Source organism: Acomys russatus, chromosome 20, assembly GCF_903995435.1.
Source record: "Acomys russatus chromosome 20, mAcoRus1.1, whole genome shotgun sequence".
NCBI lineage: Eukaryota > Metazoa > Chordata > Mammalia > Rodentia > Muridae > Acomys > Acomys russatus.
This window is the reverse complement of record NC_067156.1, coordinates 44,090,900-44,111,013: the sequence shown is the minus strand read 5'-3', so window position 1 is coordinate 44,111,013 and position 20,114 is coordinate 44,090,900. Positions and strand designations below refer to the sequence as shown.

At 43.8% G+C, this 20,114-nt stretch overlaps 1 protein-coding gene across 1 annotated transcript in view; it reads right to left on the bottom strand.

Moving 5' to 3' along the window:
• Positions 1-19,804, bottom strand: part of Megf10 (multiple EGF like domains 10) — a 111,071-nt gene extending 91,267 nt beyond the window's left edge. The window contains exons 1-3 of the mRNA XM_051163214.1: positions 19,676-19,804; positions 12,259-12,360; positions 10,933-11,033 (exon numbers count right to left, since the gene is read on the bottom strand). Of these exons, the coding sequence (XP_051019171.1) occupies positions 10,933-11,033; positions 12,259-12,360; positions 19,676-19,791 (319 nt within the window). The 5' untranslated portion in view covers positions 19,792-19,804. The remainder of the gene's footprint in view (positions 1-10,932; positions 11,034-12,258; positions 12,361-19,675) is intronic.
• Positions 19,805-20,114: the final 310 nt, after the last annotated feature.

Genomic DNA, 20,114 nt, shown 5'->3' with positions numbered 1-20,114 from the left:
CCTAGTTTACCTGACTGCGACTTGCTTCCTGCCTTTGCATCGGAATCGCATATTCATAATGAAAGCCAGTCCTGGGGTAAGCTAAGAGGGCAGTGAGACCATGGCTGGCCTTACACTTCTCCCACTCTGCATCCCTGCCCTCTTCCCCTTTGGTGGTGATCTGTGAACACTTCCTCTTTGAACTCTGAGACCCAAGTGCTCTTTCCACTCTCCTTTTATGTCTGTCTATAACTGCTGGGTATAGACAGTGCCCAAGAGTTAAGGACCAATAGTAACAGCTAGTTCTTTGTCTGGAACCTTTGCTTCGTAGTGTGGACACCTCACGGAAAATATGTAAATTAAGCAATTTAATTTATTCAGAAAGAAGAAAGCAAGCGAGCTACAGTGCCTTGCTGCTAAAATGTCCCAGGGAGAAAGAAAAGACAAAAGGAAGGAAGGAAAAAAAGAAATTTCATAGGACACCAGCTAAAATGCCTTTGAGGACAAAATAAATGGTTGTACTCAAGGACTACTACAAGTCACGCAGAACCCAGAGAACTTGGGCACTGCAGCGGTCCTTAATACCCTTTGTCACATAGGAAGTTCAAACCAGTGTTACTAATCCCCTAGTTTTTCCATGTTAGTACTGAAGCATTGTTAATACACTATGGAATACTACTCAGCTATTAAAAACAAGGAATTCCCGAAATTTGTGGATAAATGGATTGAGCTAGAAATGATCATAATGAGTGAGTTAACCCAGAAGCAGAAAGAATCAAATAGTATATACTCACTTATATCTGCATACTAGCCCAAGGGGCATGTCCCACGAAAGCATTCACTTACCAGGAAACTGGGACAGAGGGGAAGGCATCCTATTGGGACTCTAAATGAGAGACGCATGGGAGAACAGCAAAATAAAAGGATCCAGAGGGTCCTAGAAATCTACAAGTAGAACAATATGATAGGCAGATTTGGGCCCAGGGGTCCCGCTCAAACTAAGGCACCAGCCAAGGACAATACAGGAGGTAAACTTTAAACCCCTTCCCAGATCTAGCCAATGGTCAGAATATTCTCCACAGTTGAGTGGAGAGTGTGATATGACTTTCTCACGTACTCTGGTGCCTCACATTTGACCATGTCCCCTGGAGGGGGAGACCTGGTGGCACTCAGAGGAAGGACAGCAAGTAGCCAAGAAGAGACTTGATACCCTATGAGAATATATAGGGGGACATAATCCCCCTCAGGAACAGTCATAGGGGAGGGGAATAATGGGAAAATGGGGGGGGGGAGGAATGGGAGGATACAAGGGATGGGATAAACATTGAGATGTAACAAGAATAAATTAATTAAAAAAATAAATAAAATCCAATAATAAAAAAAAAAAAAAAAAAAAATCAAAGGCACAGTATGGACTTAAGCAGACAAGCTAAGATCAGTGGTGCACCTTTCCAGCCCCAGTAGCCCAAGAGGCCGAGGCAGGAGGCTCACTAAGAGTGTGAATTCAAGGCAATGCATCAAGACTCTACATTAAAAAATGAAATAAAATAGGGGCCAGCTAGGTGACCCAACAGGTAAGAGTGCCTGTGATACAAGCCTTAGGACTTAAGCTTGACCTCAGAACCTATGCGGGGAAGAAAGAACCAGCTCCCAGAAGTTGTCATCTAACCTCCACCTGTGACTCGTGACACATGCACATTGTGCCAACCTCTACACACACACACACACACACACACACACACACACACACACACACACACACCCCTCATATATAAAAACAAACAAATACATATAAAAAGAAAAGTCTAAAACTTGATTATACACCAGACCATGTGGACTCGTTTCTCATCCAACTTTATAGAATATCAGGAAAGATCTAAAAGGAAGAAATAAAGGGAAATTTATGTTCTTTGAAGGTCACTCTTCAAACTTAATTGCTATTTTCTCTGTAATTTTAGATTTATCCATGCCAGGTCTGTCATTTATATGGCCATTCAGAGTTTTACATTTTATATGCATATGTGTTGATATGTTTACTTCTTGGTAAGCAACGGTTGCCCATGGCATACTTCCACTGATAATAATTCAAACTTTGGAACAAAGACCCAGTCCGCATTGTCCTCACCAGTGGGGCCAGTACAATAGACCCCTCCTCCATACAGTCTGCTGTATCTGAGCACTCAGCTAAAACCTTCCTTTTCTTGAGTTGTTTGATGAGGGGTAGGAGGTCCATGGTTAAAAAAAAAAAAAAAAAGTTTGAGACATGCCTTTTCCTGCAAGCATTTCCAGAGGATCTAAAAAGCTAAAGTAGGTCTTAAGAAAGGGTATCTACTAACCCACCAGAAAAAATGTACCCATTGGTACAATCTTAGCACAACTGTTGTAGGGGTTAACCAACTGCACTCTGGTTAGATTTGCAAGGGAACTTATGCCTGGTAACGTAAACATGGTCAAAAACCTGTGACAAAGGAGATCCTTGGGTTCTGGGGAAGATTTTACTATGATTGTTTTGGCTAAATTGGCATGGACCCCAAAAAGAGCCTGTCAACTGTCAACTATGGATGGGTTCACGGAAACCCACCAGCTTCTACTGAACTATTGGCCCCTGGTGGGTTCTAGGGGAGGAACAGCTATTGTCCTTGTTTGTGTGCTCACTGAGGAGCCCACAGGCTCCCGTGGGTAGCACTAAACCACACCACAGATGGCTCTTGTCAAGAAGAACAAGTCACAAAAACCAACAAGGCATGAATGTGGGAAAGGGGCTGATGGCGGGGGAGGGGCTGGTGGCAGGGGAGGGGCTGGTGGTGGGGGGAGGGGCTGAAAGAGGTCAAAGGCAGGTAAGGTGGGGTAACAGTGGTTAGAATGATCTATATGCACATATGAAATTGTCAAAGAACATATTTAATAAAAGTTACTTGAAAATGAGGAGAAGATAGAGTACTGAACCAATGACACTTCCCAAATATTCTGCAGTGAACTCTACCAGAGAGGCACTCCGTCCTTCATGGGAGGGCATGTAACCACGGATAGCGGCACCCAAGACCCAATTTCTGGAAGCCAGACTTCTTGTGGGACAATTGCTCACAGTTCCACACCAGTGCATAAGAGCCTGTCTGCGGGACCTCTGGCCTCATTTAACTATTTCTCAGGTTCTTCCCCGCTCCTGTAGCCCAGCTGGTCAGGAGACCCATCTCAGGGTAAGGCGTCCTCTGGGACCTGGCAGGGAAGTTTCCTTTACTGAGTTCTTGGAACTCTATCTGAGTTCTCTCAAGGATTTCACAGACTCAATCATCTTAAAAACAGAATAAGTCTAGAGGTTCAGATATTCTTTTTTTTTTTTAATAATTTTTTATTTTTATTTTATATGCATTGATGTTTTGCCTGCAAATGTGTCCGTGTGAGGGTGTCAGATATTGGAGCTACAGACAGTTGTGTGCTGTCATGTGGGTGCTGGGAATTGAACTCAGGACCTCTGGAAGAGCAGCCAGTACTCTTAACCACTGAGCCATCTCTCCAGCCCGGTTCAGATATTCTTAATGCTACAGCTGAAGAAAACAAAAATGTCTGGACAGTGTGTGTGACCCAGATGGATGTCTTAGGTTTACCACTGGATTATCTGTAAAACAAAAACAAAAACAAAAAATACCGCTGGCAGTCACTATGCCAGACTTAGGGGGGTCGGGGTGGGGGCAAATGCAAATCTGTCATCTGTCCATGTCAATGTTGTATGGTTGTTCACTTAGATCAGAATGTGTTTTTTATTTTATCTTATTTTATTTTAAATTACTTTGTCCTAAAAAGATTTGGACAGTAGTCCAGTCAAAATTGCCTCTCGGTTCCACTCTTTACATTAGTGATTATCTGTTCCTGCAAGGATGCTGCATGAATTATTAGGCCTGCGAACATTCCACCTATCCTGAAAAGATTGCAGCTTCAGAAACTCCCTTCCAGAAGGCGAGGCAAGTTTCTATTGTTCCTGTCAGCCTGGTCTCCCTGGGACTCTAGAGTCAAGCCTGCTTTGGCAGAAAGATCAGCAGGCAAGATTTCCATCGGAATTACAGTGAGTCTATCGTGAATTCATAGTGGAATTCTTTAAGATTAAATTCATAGTTTCTATTTATAGCAATCTAAGTACCAGGGAAGTACTGACAACCAGGAAACCAACAAAGGCCTGCTGCATTATTTATTAGATTGTGTCTTCACTCCTAGCGGGGCCCAATATACCCAAGTAGAAAAATCCAAGAGGAGGTTCCAGTGGGCGTGTGGGAAAACTGGAATTTCTGCTGGTGCAGCCTATGGACAAAAGACTCCTCCCGCATTTTCTGGTAGGTGCCTCTGAAACAAGCAGGACTCCATAGCAACGGAGAACGAGGTCCCTATGGAAACATGAAAAAATTCACTGCCTGTGGCAGGAGGGGGCACAATGGGTAGTTACACTGGGGGACATACCGTCTCACTGTGGTCTCTGGCCAGCCTGAAGTGACTGTCTCACTTTTATCTCCACTCAAAAGGGTGTGCTCGAGAGTTTAAATGACAGCAGATTTTTTTGGGGGGGTGGGGTGGGGAGAATGCTTGACAAGATTGTAACTGCGATTTAAACAAGCCTGCGAGACGCAGACAAACTCAAGAGTAGGAAGGTCTGGCCGGCTTGCACTTCGAAGAGAGGCCTTCCTGTTCTCCTTTAGTTTTTGCCTACCAACCGGGGAAGGCCTCCTCTCTCTTAAACAACACTCTGCTAAATGCTGCATCTTTAGAACCCCAAACAAGAGCTCTCACCAGCAATTCACGGTCTAAAAAAATCTGAGTTGGAAAATCTTCATTAAAAGAAAAAAAAAAAAACAAAAAAAAAACTCAAGTCCCAGAAACCCCAGGTGAAAGGTGTCGCTCACTGTCACCAAGCAGGTGGGAAGTGAGATAGCATCTCAGCCAGCTCTTTCCCAGTTAGTCTCTCTCCTTAGGTTGATAATGTGACAGAACGAGAATGCTGGCCATACTGTCTTCATCCACTTGGCAAAAGCACAGACAATGATAGCCTGAGTTAGTTTAGCAAACACTCTGGCTTTCCCAGAAGCACCTAGCTTGTCCTGGAGACAAGAGCTGGTATAGTAGCTGCTGTGACTGTCAGGTACGTGGCTGAGATGGGTCTGCCCAGAGCCTGTAACAGGTGGCTTAGGAAACATGGTTAATTAGGACAATAGACACCTCTCCAGTAGAGGTGTCTGATAATTTCAGGGACTGAAAATATAGAGCGCACAAGCCACGCACTGTAACCCTGGGCCATCCATTGACAGCACGTGCTTCCTCTCATCCCAGACTCAGCCTCACACTCTTTCCAAATACCATGTTTCAGACAGCTGCTTCCAAGAGATGGACCTGTTCTCCCAAAGAGGGACATTTTTGTTAATTCTAGTCTAATAGAGGCTGCGGTCTGGGGAGAGAACGATGTGTCACATGACAAATAGCCTCATGTGACTCTCTGAAGTACAATATGTCTGTGTCTTAGAAGGAAACGAATGTGGATTAAATAAGCTACAGGTGTTTGTAACCCTTGACCCTGGTGTTTCAGTTTAAAGCCCATTGCCTATTTTATTTAATTTCATATGAAACTTGGTTTTATTTTTTCCATTAAAAATATGAACTCTTTTTTTTTTTTTTCACTTAGCAGCTTCCAAACACAAAAAAATTTATTTAGGTTCTATAAAGGAAACTGATTTATTATAAACATATACATCTAGAAAGTACCATATGCTTTAAATATATATATACACATACATATATACACACACATATATATTGATTCTTTTGCTTTCTCTTTTGCTTTTCATCTTCAGAGTTATTTTCTCAAACAAACCCCAACAGCAGTTCTAGCTCCCTGACTTGCCTACAGCCAGTTCAGTTTTACATAAAGTTGGCCAAGTTAAAATCAGCTGTGAATATTTATTCACTGCCCTGTAATCAATTGTCACACTCCTCTCTGCTAGGAACAGGAAATCATATAGAGAACAGTGTGTGGGAGTTCAGGCTTTTTATTTACGGTTCCCAGGTTCTCTCAACAAGTGCCAAAGACAAGAGGGCACATCCATGGGAACTGGTCCTCTGGAGCTGGCCCGCAGGCTACAAGGGGGTAGAAGCCAGATCTCAGACCTTTTCCTTCTGAATTCCTTGCAAGCCTGAGAGCCCCGCATTAGAGCTTTAACTCAAGTTAACACTGGACATCCACATAAGGAGGATGGGATAACAGCCTTTAAGTTATCTGAGAAGACACAGACCTCAGAGGGGTCTCTGCCGTTGCAGCAGCTCCCAGCAGGGGAATGCTAGGCATCTGGAAGCACAGAAAATGGGAAGTGAACTGGGAAGAGAGCCCTGGCCATTTTCTTTGTCTATTCATGATTCTGCTGCAAGCCGAGGGGCTTACAATGACCTGTGTTCTGTCATCAGCCAAAACGAAGCCAAGGACAACATCTGAGCGATGTATGTCTGAATTTACCAGTTCCTTCCCACTGAGAGGTAGCTGTCAACGCCGCACTTGTGAGCTTCTCCAAGTCCCACGTAACTAAAACCATGGGCAATCTCCAGTTTATTAAAGGTCAGATTTCAAAAAAGTGATTTAAGATCAGCTGGGTGTAGAAACAAGCATATTTTCCTAGAATTATAATGTAGATAATGGTTAGGGCCTTAGTATACTCCAAAGGTTTCTTTAATCCAAAATGTTCCTGAAAGAGCTAAGGTACTCCAGGTATCACAACACTGGAATGTTCCTCATGAGTTATGCACCTGTATTTCTGTTGGACCAAGAGCTGCCCTCATCTCATTGGCATGGGATCACAGATCACCCTCTCTTCGGTGTTCAAGGTAGAGACCATGCGGAGGAGACAAGAGACATTCCTGAGTACCCATCACCAGAGGAGCATCAAACAGACATGGCGTTGGGAGAGGAGGTCCTATGGAAGATTGAGGTACGCAGACAATGTGAGGTAACACAGACATTAAGCTGATGAGATTAAAGGACTTGGGAGGCCTAATGCTTCATGTCTTAGTAATATTCTCTCTGTAAAAAAATTTTCCTATCTCTTCTTTTTCCCAACCAGACTCTCAGAAAAGGCTTGCGCTCACACTAGTCCCTCCTCTGTTTTGGCTCTTCGTACCTGATAACATTTGTTTCTCTTCTAGAAGCCTGGCAGTGCAACAGTGTCTTATATAGACCACCGTTGTTATAACCCTCTTTGTTCTGAACCTTCCTTACTGAACCTGAGGAAGAAATGATTTGGGAAAAGCAAACAGACCAACCAAAAACAATGAGTTCTTTTACATGGAAAAGTCGACTACAAAATGTCCTTTTTTGTTGTTGTTGGGTTTTTTTGTTTGTTTTGTTTTGTTTTGTTTTGTTTTTCGAGATGGTTTCTCAGTGTAGCCTTGGCTATCCTGGACTCGCTTTGTAGACTAGGCTGTCCTCGAACTCACGGGGATCCCCCTCCTCTGACTCCCGAGTGCTGGGATTAAAATGTCCTTTTAAGACTGTTGGTGTAGCTCAGTTGACAGAGTGCTAGCGTAGCATTCTTGAAGCCGTGGTTTTGATACCCAACACTCTATAAGCCATGTAAACAGCGTGGTAGCACAGGCCTGTGATAACAGCATTCAGGGGGTAAAGTCAGGAGGATCACAAGTTCAAAGTCATCTTATGCCTCGTGGCAAGTTCGAGGTTAGCCTGGGATACCTGAGACCATTTCTCCTGTAGGAGATTTTTTTTTTCAGTCACCTAGAAGAAACTTGATTGTATAATTGCAGAAGAAAACATCCTATTCTGCCTTCCAGGTAAGTTGACAGTCAATAATTAGCCTGAACTAAGGGCCAATCCCAGTTTCCGCTCCTGTCTATAACGGCAAACAGTTAAAATGATGATGATGCTACCTGCCTGGCAGCAATACCTGCTGGGAAAGGATCCTGAAAGCAGAGCAGAGAACTATATGCTCTCCCTGCTGTCTCCACGGTGGTACCTAGCTAACCCAGCAGGATAGAGTACAGACCCCTTATTGAAAAGCATGCTCCATCACATTCAAGAGAGAAGTGAGCTCTTTTCAGGGGCGGGGGATTCAGCAATGAAATAAGACATCACAGCTGATAAATGCAAACTGCCCTAAAACCAAACCAAACTAAATAAACAAGGAAAAACCAAATAGCTCCCAGTGAACTCATTAAATATATTAACATATCTAAGGGGTTGGGGTGGGGAGGCTTGTTTTCTGCCTATAGGGAGAGCTGGTGAGCTAAGAAAACCTAGAGAAAGAATTTTAGAAGCAATTGCTAAAGGTGTCATTCATACAACATGGGAAACACATTATACAAGTCTAGTGGAGGACGAAGGTTGATATTTTGCCAACATACTTCCAGGCAAGAGGAACTAGTAGATTCACAGCTGCAGCTATGAAACACTGAGCTGCACTCTCTGGCCTTGCTTGGGTCCATACTTTACCCACAGGCTGGCCTACCGGATCTCATTTCTTGCATACAGGCTTTCCATAGGAGAGGGATGGCCAGTGAGAACACCAGAGCAACTACAAGCTCTGTGCGGACCAATAGTGTGCTGGCTTTATTCATGAGTCCTGTGATCTGGGAACAGATGTACTCTGAGAGATGAACTTTTATTTCGCCTGTTTTACTTGTTGTCTAATTGTTGTCTGGGAGGCTTATTGTCTCTGTCTGCTAACCCAGGCTCAGTCCTGGAACCTTCTAGCCTTCATACAATCTAGAATGTTTTCAGCCTCTGAGACTTACTGGTTAATAAGCTCACCCTTTCTTGATCTTACTGAGCTCTGATCTGGCTGGTTCAACTCAGCTGTTCTGGTTCAAACTACTCTTCCAGCTGACTTATTCAATCTGACTTTTCTTTCGGCCCCTGAATTGCTCTCCTTGGTCTCAAACTCACCCCGGCAATCTGCTCTAATCTTCTGTCTCCTTCTCATTCTCTGGCTTGTCTGTCTTCACCTGTGTCTAGTTTGTTCTCTCGTTCACCCTCTCTCCTTAAAACTCTCCCGATAAAACTGCTTCCTCTCTCTCTCTGCATCACACTTTAAGTAGTTTTCCTTTCCTCTCTGTTCTGAGTATCCAATTCTGTCAAATCTTTGATTCATGACTTTCTTTTTCTGCCACTTGGTTAGATGTCACTTTCAAACATGGATACTTCCTGCTACAAAATAACTTTGCCTTCGTTTTGGGATTAAAGGCATGCAGCACTCCGCCTGGTCCTAAGCTTTTCTTTACCTGATGCTTGCTCTATACCAGGCTGGCCTTGAACTCAGATCTGCTTGCCTCTGTCTCCTGCATTAAAGGTGTGTTTATATTCCAGCCAGATCACACAGATCAAGAAGGTCTTTGGATGTGATCTCTTGCCAGAGTAGGCATGTTGTGAATTAACATTCCTCTACAGTACTCTCTCAGTGTGGGTTGACAATTTTGTTTGTTAGGCTAAAGTCTAGCTAAGGGCATCAAAATTTTAAAATTATCTCACCCACATCCCTGGAAGATGGCCAGCCCAGCCAGGGAGGCCCCACCCCAACACTGTATTCCGAGTCAGTCTGTTTTCTGACAGCTAATCATCAGCAGAGACCTCAGAGATCAGTTCCTGATTATTCTGTTTGATTACAAACATGTAATTTTTCTTATCCATCATCCTCATTAATCAAAGACATGCAAATTAAAAACAAAACTTGTCACGGGTGATAAGCTAACATGCATTCTCACTCTCTGACTTTGTGCCTATGAATTGGAAACCAAGCCTCTAGATGTGCACACCCCTGGCCTACCAATTTGTCTCCTAGGAATTTAGCCTTAACTGGTTTAGGAAGTGAACAATTATTTAACGACAAGGGCATCCCGTGGAGCAGTTGATAACATGTTCATACTGCTTTAATTCAGGAATATCTACAGTACAGCGATGCTGCTGGTCTCAGAGGACGTGTACTGGCTGTAGGAGCCACGCACTACGTATTTTGGTTTCTTTTTTGTTAACTCCGCGTTGTTTTTTCTTTCTTTGTTTTCTGGGAATGTTTGTCAGCAGATACAGTGGGAGTTCTGAACCAAAGTTGAGAAGCTGCAAGTGTCTGTAGTGAGATGGTCAGGCACAGATTTAATGCCCTACCCCGGCACTCTGAGCCGAGAAGGCCCCTAGTTGAGTGGTTGGTGGTCAACTCAGACCCATCAGACATCCCATTGCCTCCAGATTACAGCAGAACCCTGCCTCTGCCCTCCCCAAGGTCAGTGCCTCACCTCAGAAGTGAGGGCCGCCATTGCGCATAGAGCCACAATGCGTGAATTAAAAAGGTTTTCACAATCTCCCTTTTAAGTGACTTTTAGGCAAAATAATAAGACACTTTTCCACTGCAACAGCATCCCATGAGATCCAGAGTCTTCTGAAGTATGTTACTAAACTCTAGGTTTCCCTCATGGTGCCTCAGAATCCAGGGGGAATACGCTGCAGGGAAGTGCGAATAAAGATGCACTTGTACTTTGTGCCCTGGACCTATCCCTTCATCTTTCTGTGACCATAAAAAAAAAAAAAAAAAAAAAAAAAAAAAAGCATGCTGCTCTCAGAAGTTAGTTGCAGCAGGAAAGCAATGCTTCTGTTCCCTTCCATGACCTCAACCCAGTGACCCCTAACCAATTTCCAGCTGAAAATGACAGTTGACATGGCCACATCCGGCCTTGCATCATCTTCCATACAGCTGTTTTCTCCTCAAGCAATGTTCGTCTGGAGAGTTTTCATAGGGCTTGGGGGCAAATCCAATGCTTTCTACAGAGCCCAACAGTCAGGAGCAAAGAGGAATGTTCCAATTGTCCCATCTCTGAGCCACCCCCCCCCCCTCAACCCCCCCCCCCCCCACGACACAGCTGCCACTCCCAGGTGCAGACCAGCACCAGACATGCAAAAACAACACAAAGGGTGGACACCTTACTTACGGACACACATGTCCCGGCTTTCATAAAATCCGGGGCAGCACTGGGATTTGCGCCTGTACATGGTTTTCTCCCCATGGCGATAGGCTGTCCGGTAGCTGATTCTATATGAAGTAAAAAGATTGTGCTAATGAGCTCTGATAAGCTGACAAGGGACAATTTCTACTGTAATAAAAATAGCTATCAGACATAATAAAGCAAAGTGGTCAACAAGAAAAATCACAGAACATAGGTTCGACCACAAAAAAGCATATTGCAGACACTGTTTTAGGAACTGAGGGGTGGCAGCAGCCAAACAGTATAAAGGCTTTCTTTTCAATGAACTTTTAAGTCTAGTAAGAGATGACAGATCTGGTAAATTTTGTTTAATAAAGAAACCTATTAAAAAGATAGCTAGATCATAAAATGACAGGTACCACATTCACTCCATAATTCACGATACTATAACTATTTAGCTAAGAGAATTAAGCTATCAGAATGCCCATTATTACAAGCACTAATATTTTTGGCTCTGTGTTCTTATGGATCACAAATAACCTATCTTATTTAAAGGTTAAATTTCAACATAAACTGAGTCAGATGTCCAACTAGAAACAGACACTGAGAAAGGCATAGGTTTCTAGGTATCTGGTGATGGCCACAGGGGAAAATGTCTTCAATTTGTACTGGCCAACTACTCCTGAGCACGGGCCTGCCCTGGAGTATGGGTGATAAACCCAGTGTCACTTCGTGCAAGAAAATGGATTTTCCTTCTTTCAGCAGATATTATTTGCAAAGAGATTCTTCTCTGGGGTGGGATTCTGTGCCCATTTTCCCTCCTCTTTACTGGAATTTTTCTCTGGCTTGAGCCCGTGCAGGTCCTATCCATGTTCATTGGACCCCAGGGTTTTTAGTGGACTTTTTCCCTTTTTTGTTTGTTTGTTTGTTTGTTTTAAGAAAGAGAAATAGTATGAAGTTGCATATATGGGGCCTGAGATGAATTGGGGGATGAGAAATATGATAAAAAATATGCTATATAAAGTTTTCAAATAATAAATAAACTTTAAAAAGAGTGTCCTTCCCAGCCATCCTCTATGCAGAAGGTGGATAATGTTTTTCTATGCACAGGAAGGACAGAAGGACAATAGATGTGCCACTTGTAGTTAGGCTGTTAGTCACAAAGGTCATGGATGGTGTTAGCCTTTTGTGGTGCCCTGGGCTTGAGATCAAAGCCCTGAGCAACTGATCTCTGGGTATGCGAATGTACTTTCTCAAGCAGTTACTGTCTCTGACTGTGCCCGATCCCGTCTCCACACAGTCCAGCTCATGAACATACCCATGCTTTCATACCTGTGCCGTGTGCATTTGAACCAGTTCAGGATGTCAGTGCAGCTGGTGTAGTAAATCTGATCAAAGGGATGTGGGTACGACTCCTGCACAGTCACGGAGTAGCTGGAAAGAAAAGGAAAAGCCAGGAGTCAGCATCCCTCTACTTCCGGTTTTACAGTAGTAATACGATCCCCACATGAAAACAAAAACAAAACACAGAGGCTAAATGATCTTCATGTGCACCCCTACACTGATCCCCGCACCCCATTGGCAGTACTAGGGGTTGAATTTGTGCCTTGAACCTATATGCCCAGCTCCCACACTGGCTTTTAATAGAGAATATTCATTCTCTATTATATAGGTTTTATTGAACTAGCAAACCCAAAGACAAATATTAGCAACAACGTAAAAGATAAGGTCTACATTATGCATTTCAATGGAAATCCTTTCCCTGTTCACGCTGCAAATACTCCCAAACTTCAAACCATAGCACTGTGTCTTTCTGTACTTGCTTCCCTGCTCTCATCCCAGGATTCCATGCACAATAAAGACCTTTCATAAAAAGTTCTTACGGTAAAGTCGGCAGGCAAACCAGGTTAATAAGCAGAGACACAATCCCGCTATTCAGAATGAACCACATTTCACTGATTATTTAGGAAAATCAGAACAATTGGAACACTTGGCTTTCATGTGCTGGCCCAACTTCCCAGGCAGTGGAAGAATATACGCTACACAAAAATGAAGGCTACAGTGAGTTCTTTAAATTCAGTCACAAATCTATAAATAGGTTGAGATAATCAGCCTGAAACAACCCTGACACTGCCTTGCTACCTTCTAAACGCTCTGTTCTCCATTATATTCCACCCTCGCCTTCTTGGTAGGGTGAAAACATGGGATCCTGCAGCCTGAGAAAGTCAGCTACAAAGAAGAACACCTGATGCTCAGTTCTGTGCTTCCTAACTTGAAATCCTTTTGCGTGCTCCAGCAAATAATGTCTGCCTGGAAAAAAAAAAAAAAAAAAAAAAAACCTCAGGAAGATTTTCCTTTTCTAAAGGTTTGTCCCTTTTGCTTTAAGGCTCCATTAAAATCCACACAAAACCAAAGTGGGCCAACATCGCTGACTCACTCTCAGGGAAGACAACAGTCTAAGTTCATTATCACGAATTAGCAACACAAGAATGGACAAGAGGAAGAAGTCTAACTTCTAACCTAAAGTTCTACCATGAAGAATTATGCTTAGATAGAGGGAGACCTGGTTGGAAATCTGTGCAGTGGTGACCTCACAAACAAGAGGTCTGAAACTGGCCTTGATGATTGTTCTATACCTATGTGTCAAGGGGAGACATGTGAGATAGTCACACTGTTTTCATTTTTAAAAATATATTTCATTCTTTGTCATGCTGCAATGTGGTACCTAGGAATATTTAAGGATCGTCAAGAAATATTAAGCCCTCTGAGAAGATCATGGGCTTAGAGGAAGGCAAGGTTGTAATCCTGAGAAAGCACGTCACCTTCCTCAGGCAATCTCACTGCCCCAGGTCTTGATTATCACATTTTAAACAGATAATCAGAGCTAGCATAGTGATGCCTTCCCACGATCTTGAATGTTCTCGTAGGTGGCTAGTCTATATAATTGGAGAGGCCCTGCTACTCCCCAAAGGCAGAGGTTCAGGTGCAAGCCCCTGTTGGCTTGAGGTGACTCATTTTGTGCAAGCTAAAATATCAGTGCACTTAGAATGACATGCCACATCAAGCTGCTAGTCTTTCCTTCAGCCCCCAGCAGCATCTTGAGGTTGACACAAGTGCAAATGCTGACTTCTTGCCAGTCTCTCTGCCCTCCTAGACAGCTGCTTGTAAATAATTGAATCTTGAAGCTGTGTTATATGTGTCTATTCCATCCCTCTGGACACAGATCTATACCATGGCTATGGACCTGCATCACCTACAGGAAAAATAGAGCCACTTCCCACGTGTGCTTTGGAATAACAAAACAAAACCAACCCCTGCTCTATCAAGCTCTACAGTGTGAATCTTGTTAAACTAAGTTAGTTTCTTGGAACTAGACATGACATGGGGTTCCCAGACAATTGCAAAGGGCATGCTACAAAATTCAGTTCTGTACACATTAAAGAGCAAAAATGATCATTTGTGCATATGTGGGTACATGTGTGTTTGTGTTCCAGCACATGTGTGTGTATGTATGTGTATGTGAAGGTGTATGTGTAAGCAGCAGTTAACCTAAGGGCTCGCTTCTCAGGCTCCATCTGCCTTGGCTCAGAGAGCTATAAATAGGATAGGCTGACTTGCCAACGAGCGGAGAGGTGCTCCTGTCTCTGCCTCCCCAGCGTTGGGCTTACAAGTATAAACAAGCATTCCTGGAAGGAAGCTATGTATATGGGCCAGCTGACTGATTAAAGCCTTGCTGACTGTAGAAAGGTTGGAAGGCTGCAGTTCTAAAACCTAATTATAATTTTTCATGGGCTATCACCAACCCCATAAAAAAGCCCTTCCTTGCCCATCTTGGTCAGACCTAAGATCCAGATAAACACATAAAAACCCTTTGGAATTTAGTAGCTTAACAAACCCCACTCTTTCCCGATGTAAGAGCTGAGAATGCTCTTTGTAACACCCGACGTCTGTAGTTGAGGTTCCTCCACCCAGCTGTGTTAACCTGCATCTCTCTGATATTTCTACCAGGTAGGTAAAGGCCCTGATTTGTGACTTACTTTATTGTTACAATAAAAAAAACTTCCTGAAACTGCCTAGCCTTTGGAACCACGAAACTTGAGAATCTAAATCTGTGTTCCTGGCCCACTTGGCTGATTTGGCTGCCAGGTAAACTCTTATTTCCCTTGAGGTGAAAGCTGTGCCTGTGTGGTGGCAACACACGCGTGACCGCCATGCTGTGCTTTTACACGGGTGCTAGGGTCAGACTCAGGTCTGGCTCTTGCTGTGCAGCCAGCCCTTTAATGACTGGCCTCTCTCTATCTCTTCCTCTTCCAGTTTTAAAGGAATCCTTAAGCACATACTATGACATCTGAAAAGCAACGAGAATGAGAGAATCCTGTAACAACTGCATTCCCAATAGGTGTCTTTTGTGGTCTTTGGGTTTTAGTTTGAGGGTTTTGAATTTTCTTACATTATCATCATCATCACACGTTGTTTTTCCCGTGATCACAGATTGTCTTCATCAACGACTACGGCTAAGTCACTCAGCGTTTGTCCTTAGACAATTAGGCTATCACTTCTCCTTGGGCTTGCTAGCTGGAAGCTGTGTGTGGACTTCAGGAAGGACAGTGTCTGCAAAATGGGCCACATCTCCCAACACCCCTCTTCATCAGCGTGTCTAGGTAAGTATCTGATTACTGTCTGAACCATGTTAGCAGCCCGGCTATCAGTCCCGGCCACTACACTGACCAGGAGCTGCTCCAGAGAGGCCTAAAATGTAAAGAAGACCGAGTCTTCATTGTCTAGGGTACAGTATACTTACATCTAGTATACCTCCCATCACAAGTAACATGCGCTTCTGATGCTGGTGACCCAGGCGCGATTCAGAACTAACAACTCACATCAGGCCTTGACAAGCCCTTCCCCTTCTCAGATTGTCCCATCTCAGAGGTCACCATGGAACGCTTCAAACCTCAAACCCAACCGGTGAGCAGAGAGCCCCTCTGCTAAAGGAATTCTGCCCCTCTGCTGTCTGTGGCTTGTTTGTTTAATCTCCTCAAGCACACAGAAACACATCATCATGCTTTTTTTTTTTTTTTTACCTATTAAGCATTGCAGGGGAGAAATCCCAGCAGGAATTAACTTAAGGTCACAGAACAGGAGGGGGGCAAGCCATCATCACTTGGGCACATTCCAAAGTGCTTAATTACATTTTATCTGCCTGAATTATCGTGTTCCTTTAATCAGATATGGTAATAATCATCATTTCTTCTCTCGGCTCACTTCAGGACTGCTGATTCAATTACTGCCACTTCTCTGTTACTAAGTGAGGGCTTGTGGGAAAGGAGCTACTTCTCCTCTTTCATGCCATCTTGATAAGAGTCTAGAGAAAAAAGCTGGAGCTCAGGAAGCACAGGAATGGGAGGGATTTCAGAGTTACTCGCTTTCCAAAAGGATGCTATGCAGGAGTTCTTCACTCACAGGCTTCCCCTTGTGGATTTTTTTTTTTTTTCAGGATTTAATTGCCTCTCCTTCTGCTTTTTGTGGACAGTGTTTCTAAAGTCATGGTTGCTGCAGTAAAACAAGGAATGGAGCTATCTGAAAGTAGCTGTTCAGAGATCAGGGGAGGCGTGGCTAGCAGGGCCTGACAAAGCTCCAAGGTGAAGGTATACACACATACACCAGGGAGTCTTGTTAAAATGCTAATGTTGACATTGTAGGTCTGGTGGAGCCTGAGAGCACATCTTCCATGCACATCTTCTCCAAGGTCACACTGGGAAGCTGGGCTCCATTTCCTGCCTCTAGACCTCAAGGTATAAGTGTCATTCACTGTAATAAAGAGTCTATCTTGAGCCCCACTCAAGCCCTGCTACCAAGAACAGGACTTTAAAAAAAAAAAAAAAAAAAAAAAAAATATATATATATATATATATATATATATATATATATATATAGAGAGAGAGAGAGAGAGAGAGAGAGAGAGAGAGAGAGAGAGAGAGAGAGAGAGATCATATGGAGTTCAGAGGATAGATTGTGGAAATCAGTTTTAGCTTTTTGCCATGTGGACCCTAGGGATTGAACCTGAGTCTTCAGGCTTGGCAGCAAGCGCCTTAGCCCACTAAGCCATCTCAAAGGCCCTTTGTTTGATCATTTTAATTGATCTTGCTACATCATTTCTTTTTATCAATGATAAAAATGCCTTTTCTAGGAATTATCAGCTTAAAAGAAAATATTTGTCAACAGAGAGGTTGTAGCTGCTGACTCTTCTTTTTGGTAGCATACAGAAAAACATTGTCTTTCCCTCTTTTCTGTTTTGTTTTGTTTTTTAAGACAGGATTTCTCTGTGTAGCCTTGGCTGTCCTGGATCCACTTTGTAGACCAGGCTGGCCTCGAACTCACAGCGATCCACCTGCCTCTGCCTCCTGAGTGCTGGGATTAAAGGCGTGCGCCACTACCACCTGGCTGTCTTTCCCTCTTAATGATTATTTCAGGGTGGACTCCAGATTCTACTAGGCATAGAGATTGCTCTGTGGCCTGTCTCTCTTGTTGTGCATGCCTGTATCCATATTTGGCCATCTCATTCATTATCAGGTGAGACCACTTTTCAATAATCATCTATTGAATACATGCCATAAGCAAGATCCCAGACAGCAGGAATTCTCCCCAGTGAGCTAGATAAGGCAGTGGGTGTTGAGGAGCCAAATCAAGCCTGCTCTTCCAAATGGGTGATGGCTAGAATATTCCCCATTCCTTTTGGTCACCCACTCAGCAACTTCATAGCTCATCCTGCTGAGCATCCCAGTGCTAAATTCCCAGCCACTCCCAGGCACGTGTTTCTGCCTGACTCCTAAGCCCAGCACTGTCGAGCCACACTAACCCATGTGCTCTTCACTCAACTCCCTTCTGTTTTTTCCACATGGGCAATGATGCACATTGCAAGCTCCAAGTTTTGGTGGACCAACTTCAGATCACACTGATCCACGGATTTGTACCTCCCAGCATCGTACAAGTATAGTTTTTCCTCCCACCCAAAGTCACCAACCACTAAAAAGTTTAACTGCCAGTCAGTCCCTTCTGTTTCTACACTTGGATACTAGGTGCATTCACACGCATAATCACATTCCTGCATTCCTGACTCATTTCTACTAATTTCACAAATATTTACTGCACACTTCCATCCTGAAATGTCTCAGGGAAGGTGCCATAAAGATGATAAAGGTAATTAGTAGGTGGCTTTTCTATATGCTGTTTCTATATGCTGTTATTGCCACAAATCCATACAACCTTACATTACCTATTTTCTCTATGAGATAAAATTTCTTGAAATGTAACTTCATTAATTGATAAAGTAATCATGTTTTTGTCACCCTGGCTTGCTGGCAACAGAGATGGCAGCAAGCTCTGGTCCCAAAACATAATGCTAGAAGGAAGACACCTGAATGTCCCTAGCATCATACCATTGCTGTGCCAGGCTTTGTGCCTCTATCAGAGGACTGTAAACTAGTGGAATGTGCACTCTATTTGTTAATCATGGTCCTGAAGGTGACACAAATACACTGGTGTGACTGTGCTACAGCCAGTATGAATGCACACGATAGTCTGAGTACAGAACACTATCCACTTGGTGAACCCTTTACATGAAATGTTATTTTGGTATAAAGAGCCAAGGGCAGCTCCTCAGAGCAGTGCAGTCTGCAGCTGCTGACACCGTGCCAACACAGGGCTGGCTTGGGCTGTTTTTCTGTTTCAGAGGGAACCAGAGGATCCCTAGAGATGAACTACTTGTTTGTGCCTTTTGCATATTTCCTACTGTGAATTGCCCACATGTGGATCCTCCACAAAAGCTAGGATGTTCCCTTCTCCAATGCCCCACTGACCATTCTGAGTTCAATTCTGGGTGATCTGCAAGACACTGGCTTCAAGCTCTCTTCTATCTATAGAAACTCCCCGTGCCCCCTAAACACACACACACACACACACACACACACACACACACACACACACACACACACACGCGCGCGCGCGCGCGCGCGTGCACGCACATGCACATATACACACTGCTATCCTCATGTCTTCCAGAGCACCTGAGGGGACACTACCTCCACATGGCCTTCCCTGTTCATCAAAAAAAATCAGGCCTCATTTTTTTGATTAATGCTGCTATGCATCCAACCCAAGGCAAGTGCTCTATGAGTTGCAGCCCACTCTATAAGTGCTCTATGAGTTAGCCCCACTCCCATTTTGAGACAAGGTCTTGCTAAGTTACCAAGGCTGCCTTTTAACTGAGTCTGTAGTGATGGCAGACCTCGCTTGAACCCACACTCCTCCTCATTACTCACCCGTGAGTAGCTGGGATTGCCAAACGAGGGCACACCAGGGGCTCAGACCACCCTTCCCAAGCTGCCCACGGCACAATTTCATCCCATATAGTTCCATGTTTTAGTTTTAGTATAGCATGCTGCTTCCCGCTGCCCACTTAATACTCTCAAGCCCAGGTTCAGTTCCTCAAATGGCCACATTTGAATAAGGGCTTACAAACCTCCACCCAAACTCTAGTTGCGTTACTAATGTGTCCCTCCATCTTACAACTGCATCCGTGTTAAAACCAGATGTTTAAAAAAAAAAAAAAAAAGATGCATTCCAAAGCCTGTAACACCACTCAGTTTATTAAATTGGTTTTCTCTCAGGAAAGTAGTTTCAACGTGTCTCCTCTGCATCAGGCCTGTGGTAACATGGAAAAGACTGCCCTGGCTGCGTTCGGAACAGTTACCTTTCCCAGTGGCTGCACACATTGGGGTCTTCCAGGTTCAGGGAGGATGCTGTCATCATCCAGTGGCACAACAGTGAGCATACGAGGCCCAGGCAAGAGTTTGAAGAAACAGCCATTTTCTTTGGAGAGCAATCTGCAGGAAGAGAAACAATGAAGTAGCATTTATTAAAAAAAAAATCACCAAATAGAACTGTTTCCAGGAAGCTGAGGACTCAGTACCACTTCCACTGGAGTTGCCACGTACAAGCCACCTATTGAAATAGCTGGGTCACCAGATATCTCATGGAGAGAGAGAGAGAGAGAGAGAGAGAGAGAGAGAGAGAGAGAGAGAGACAGAGAGACAGAGAGAGAGACAGAGACAGAGAGACAGAGAGAGAGGGGGGGGGAGAGAGAGAGAGAGAGAGACAGAGAGAGAGAGAGAGAGACAGAGAGAGAGAAA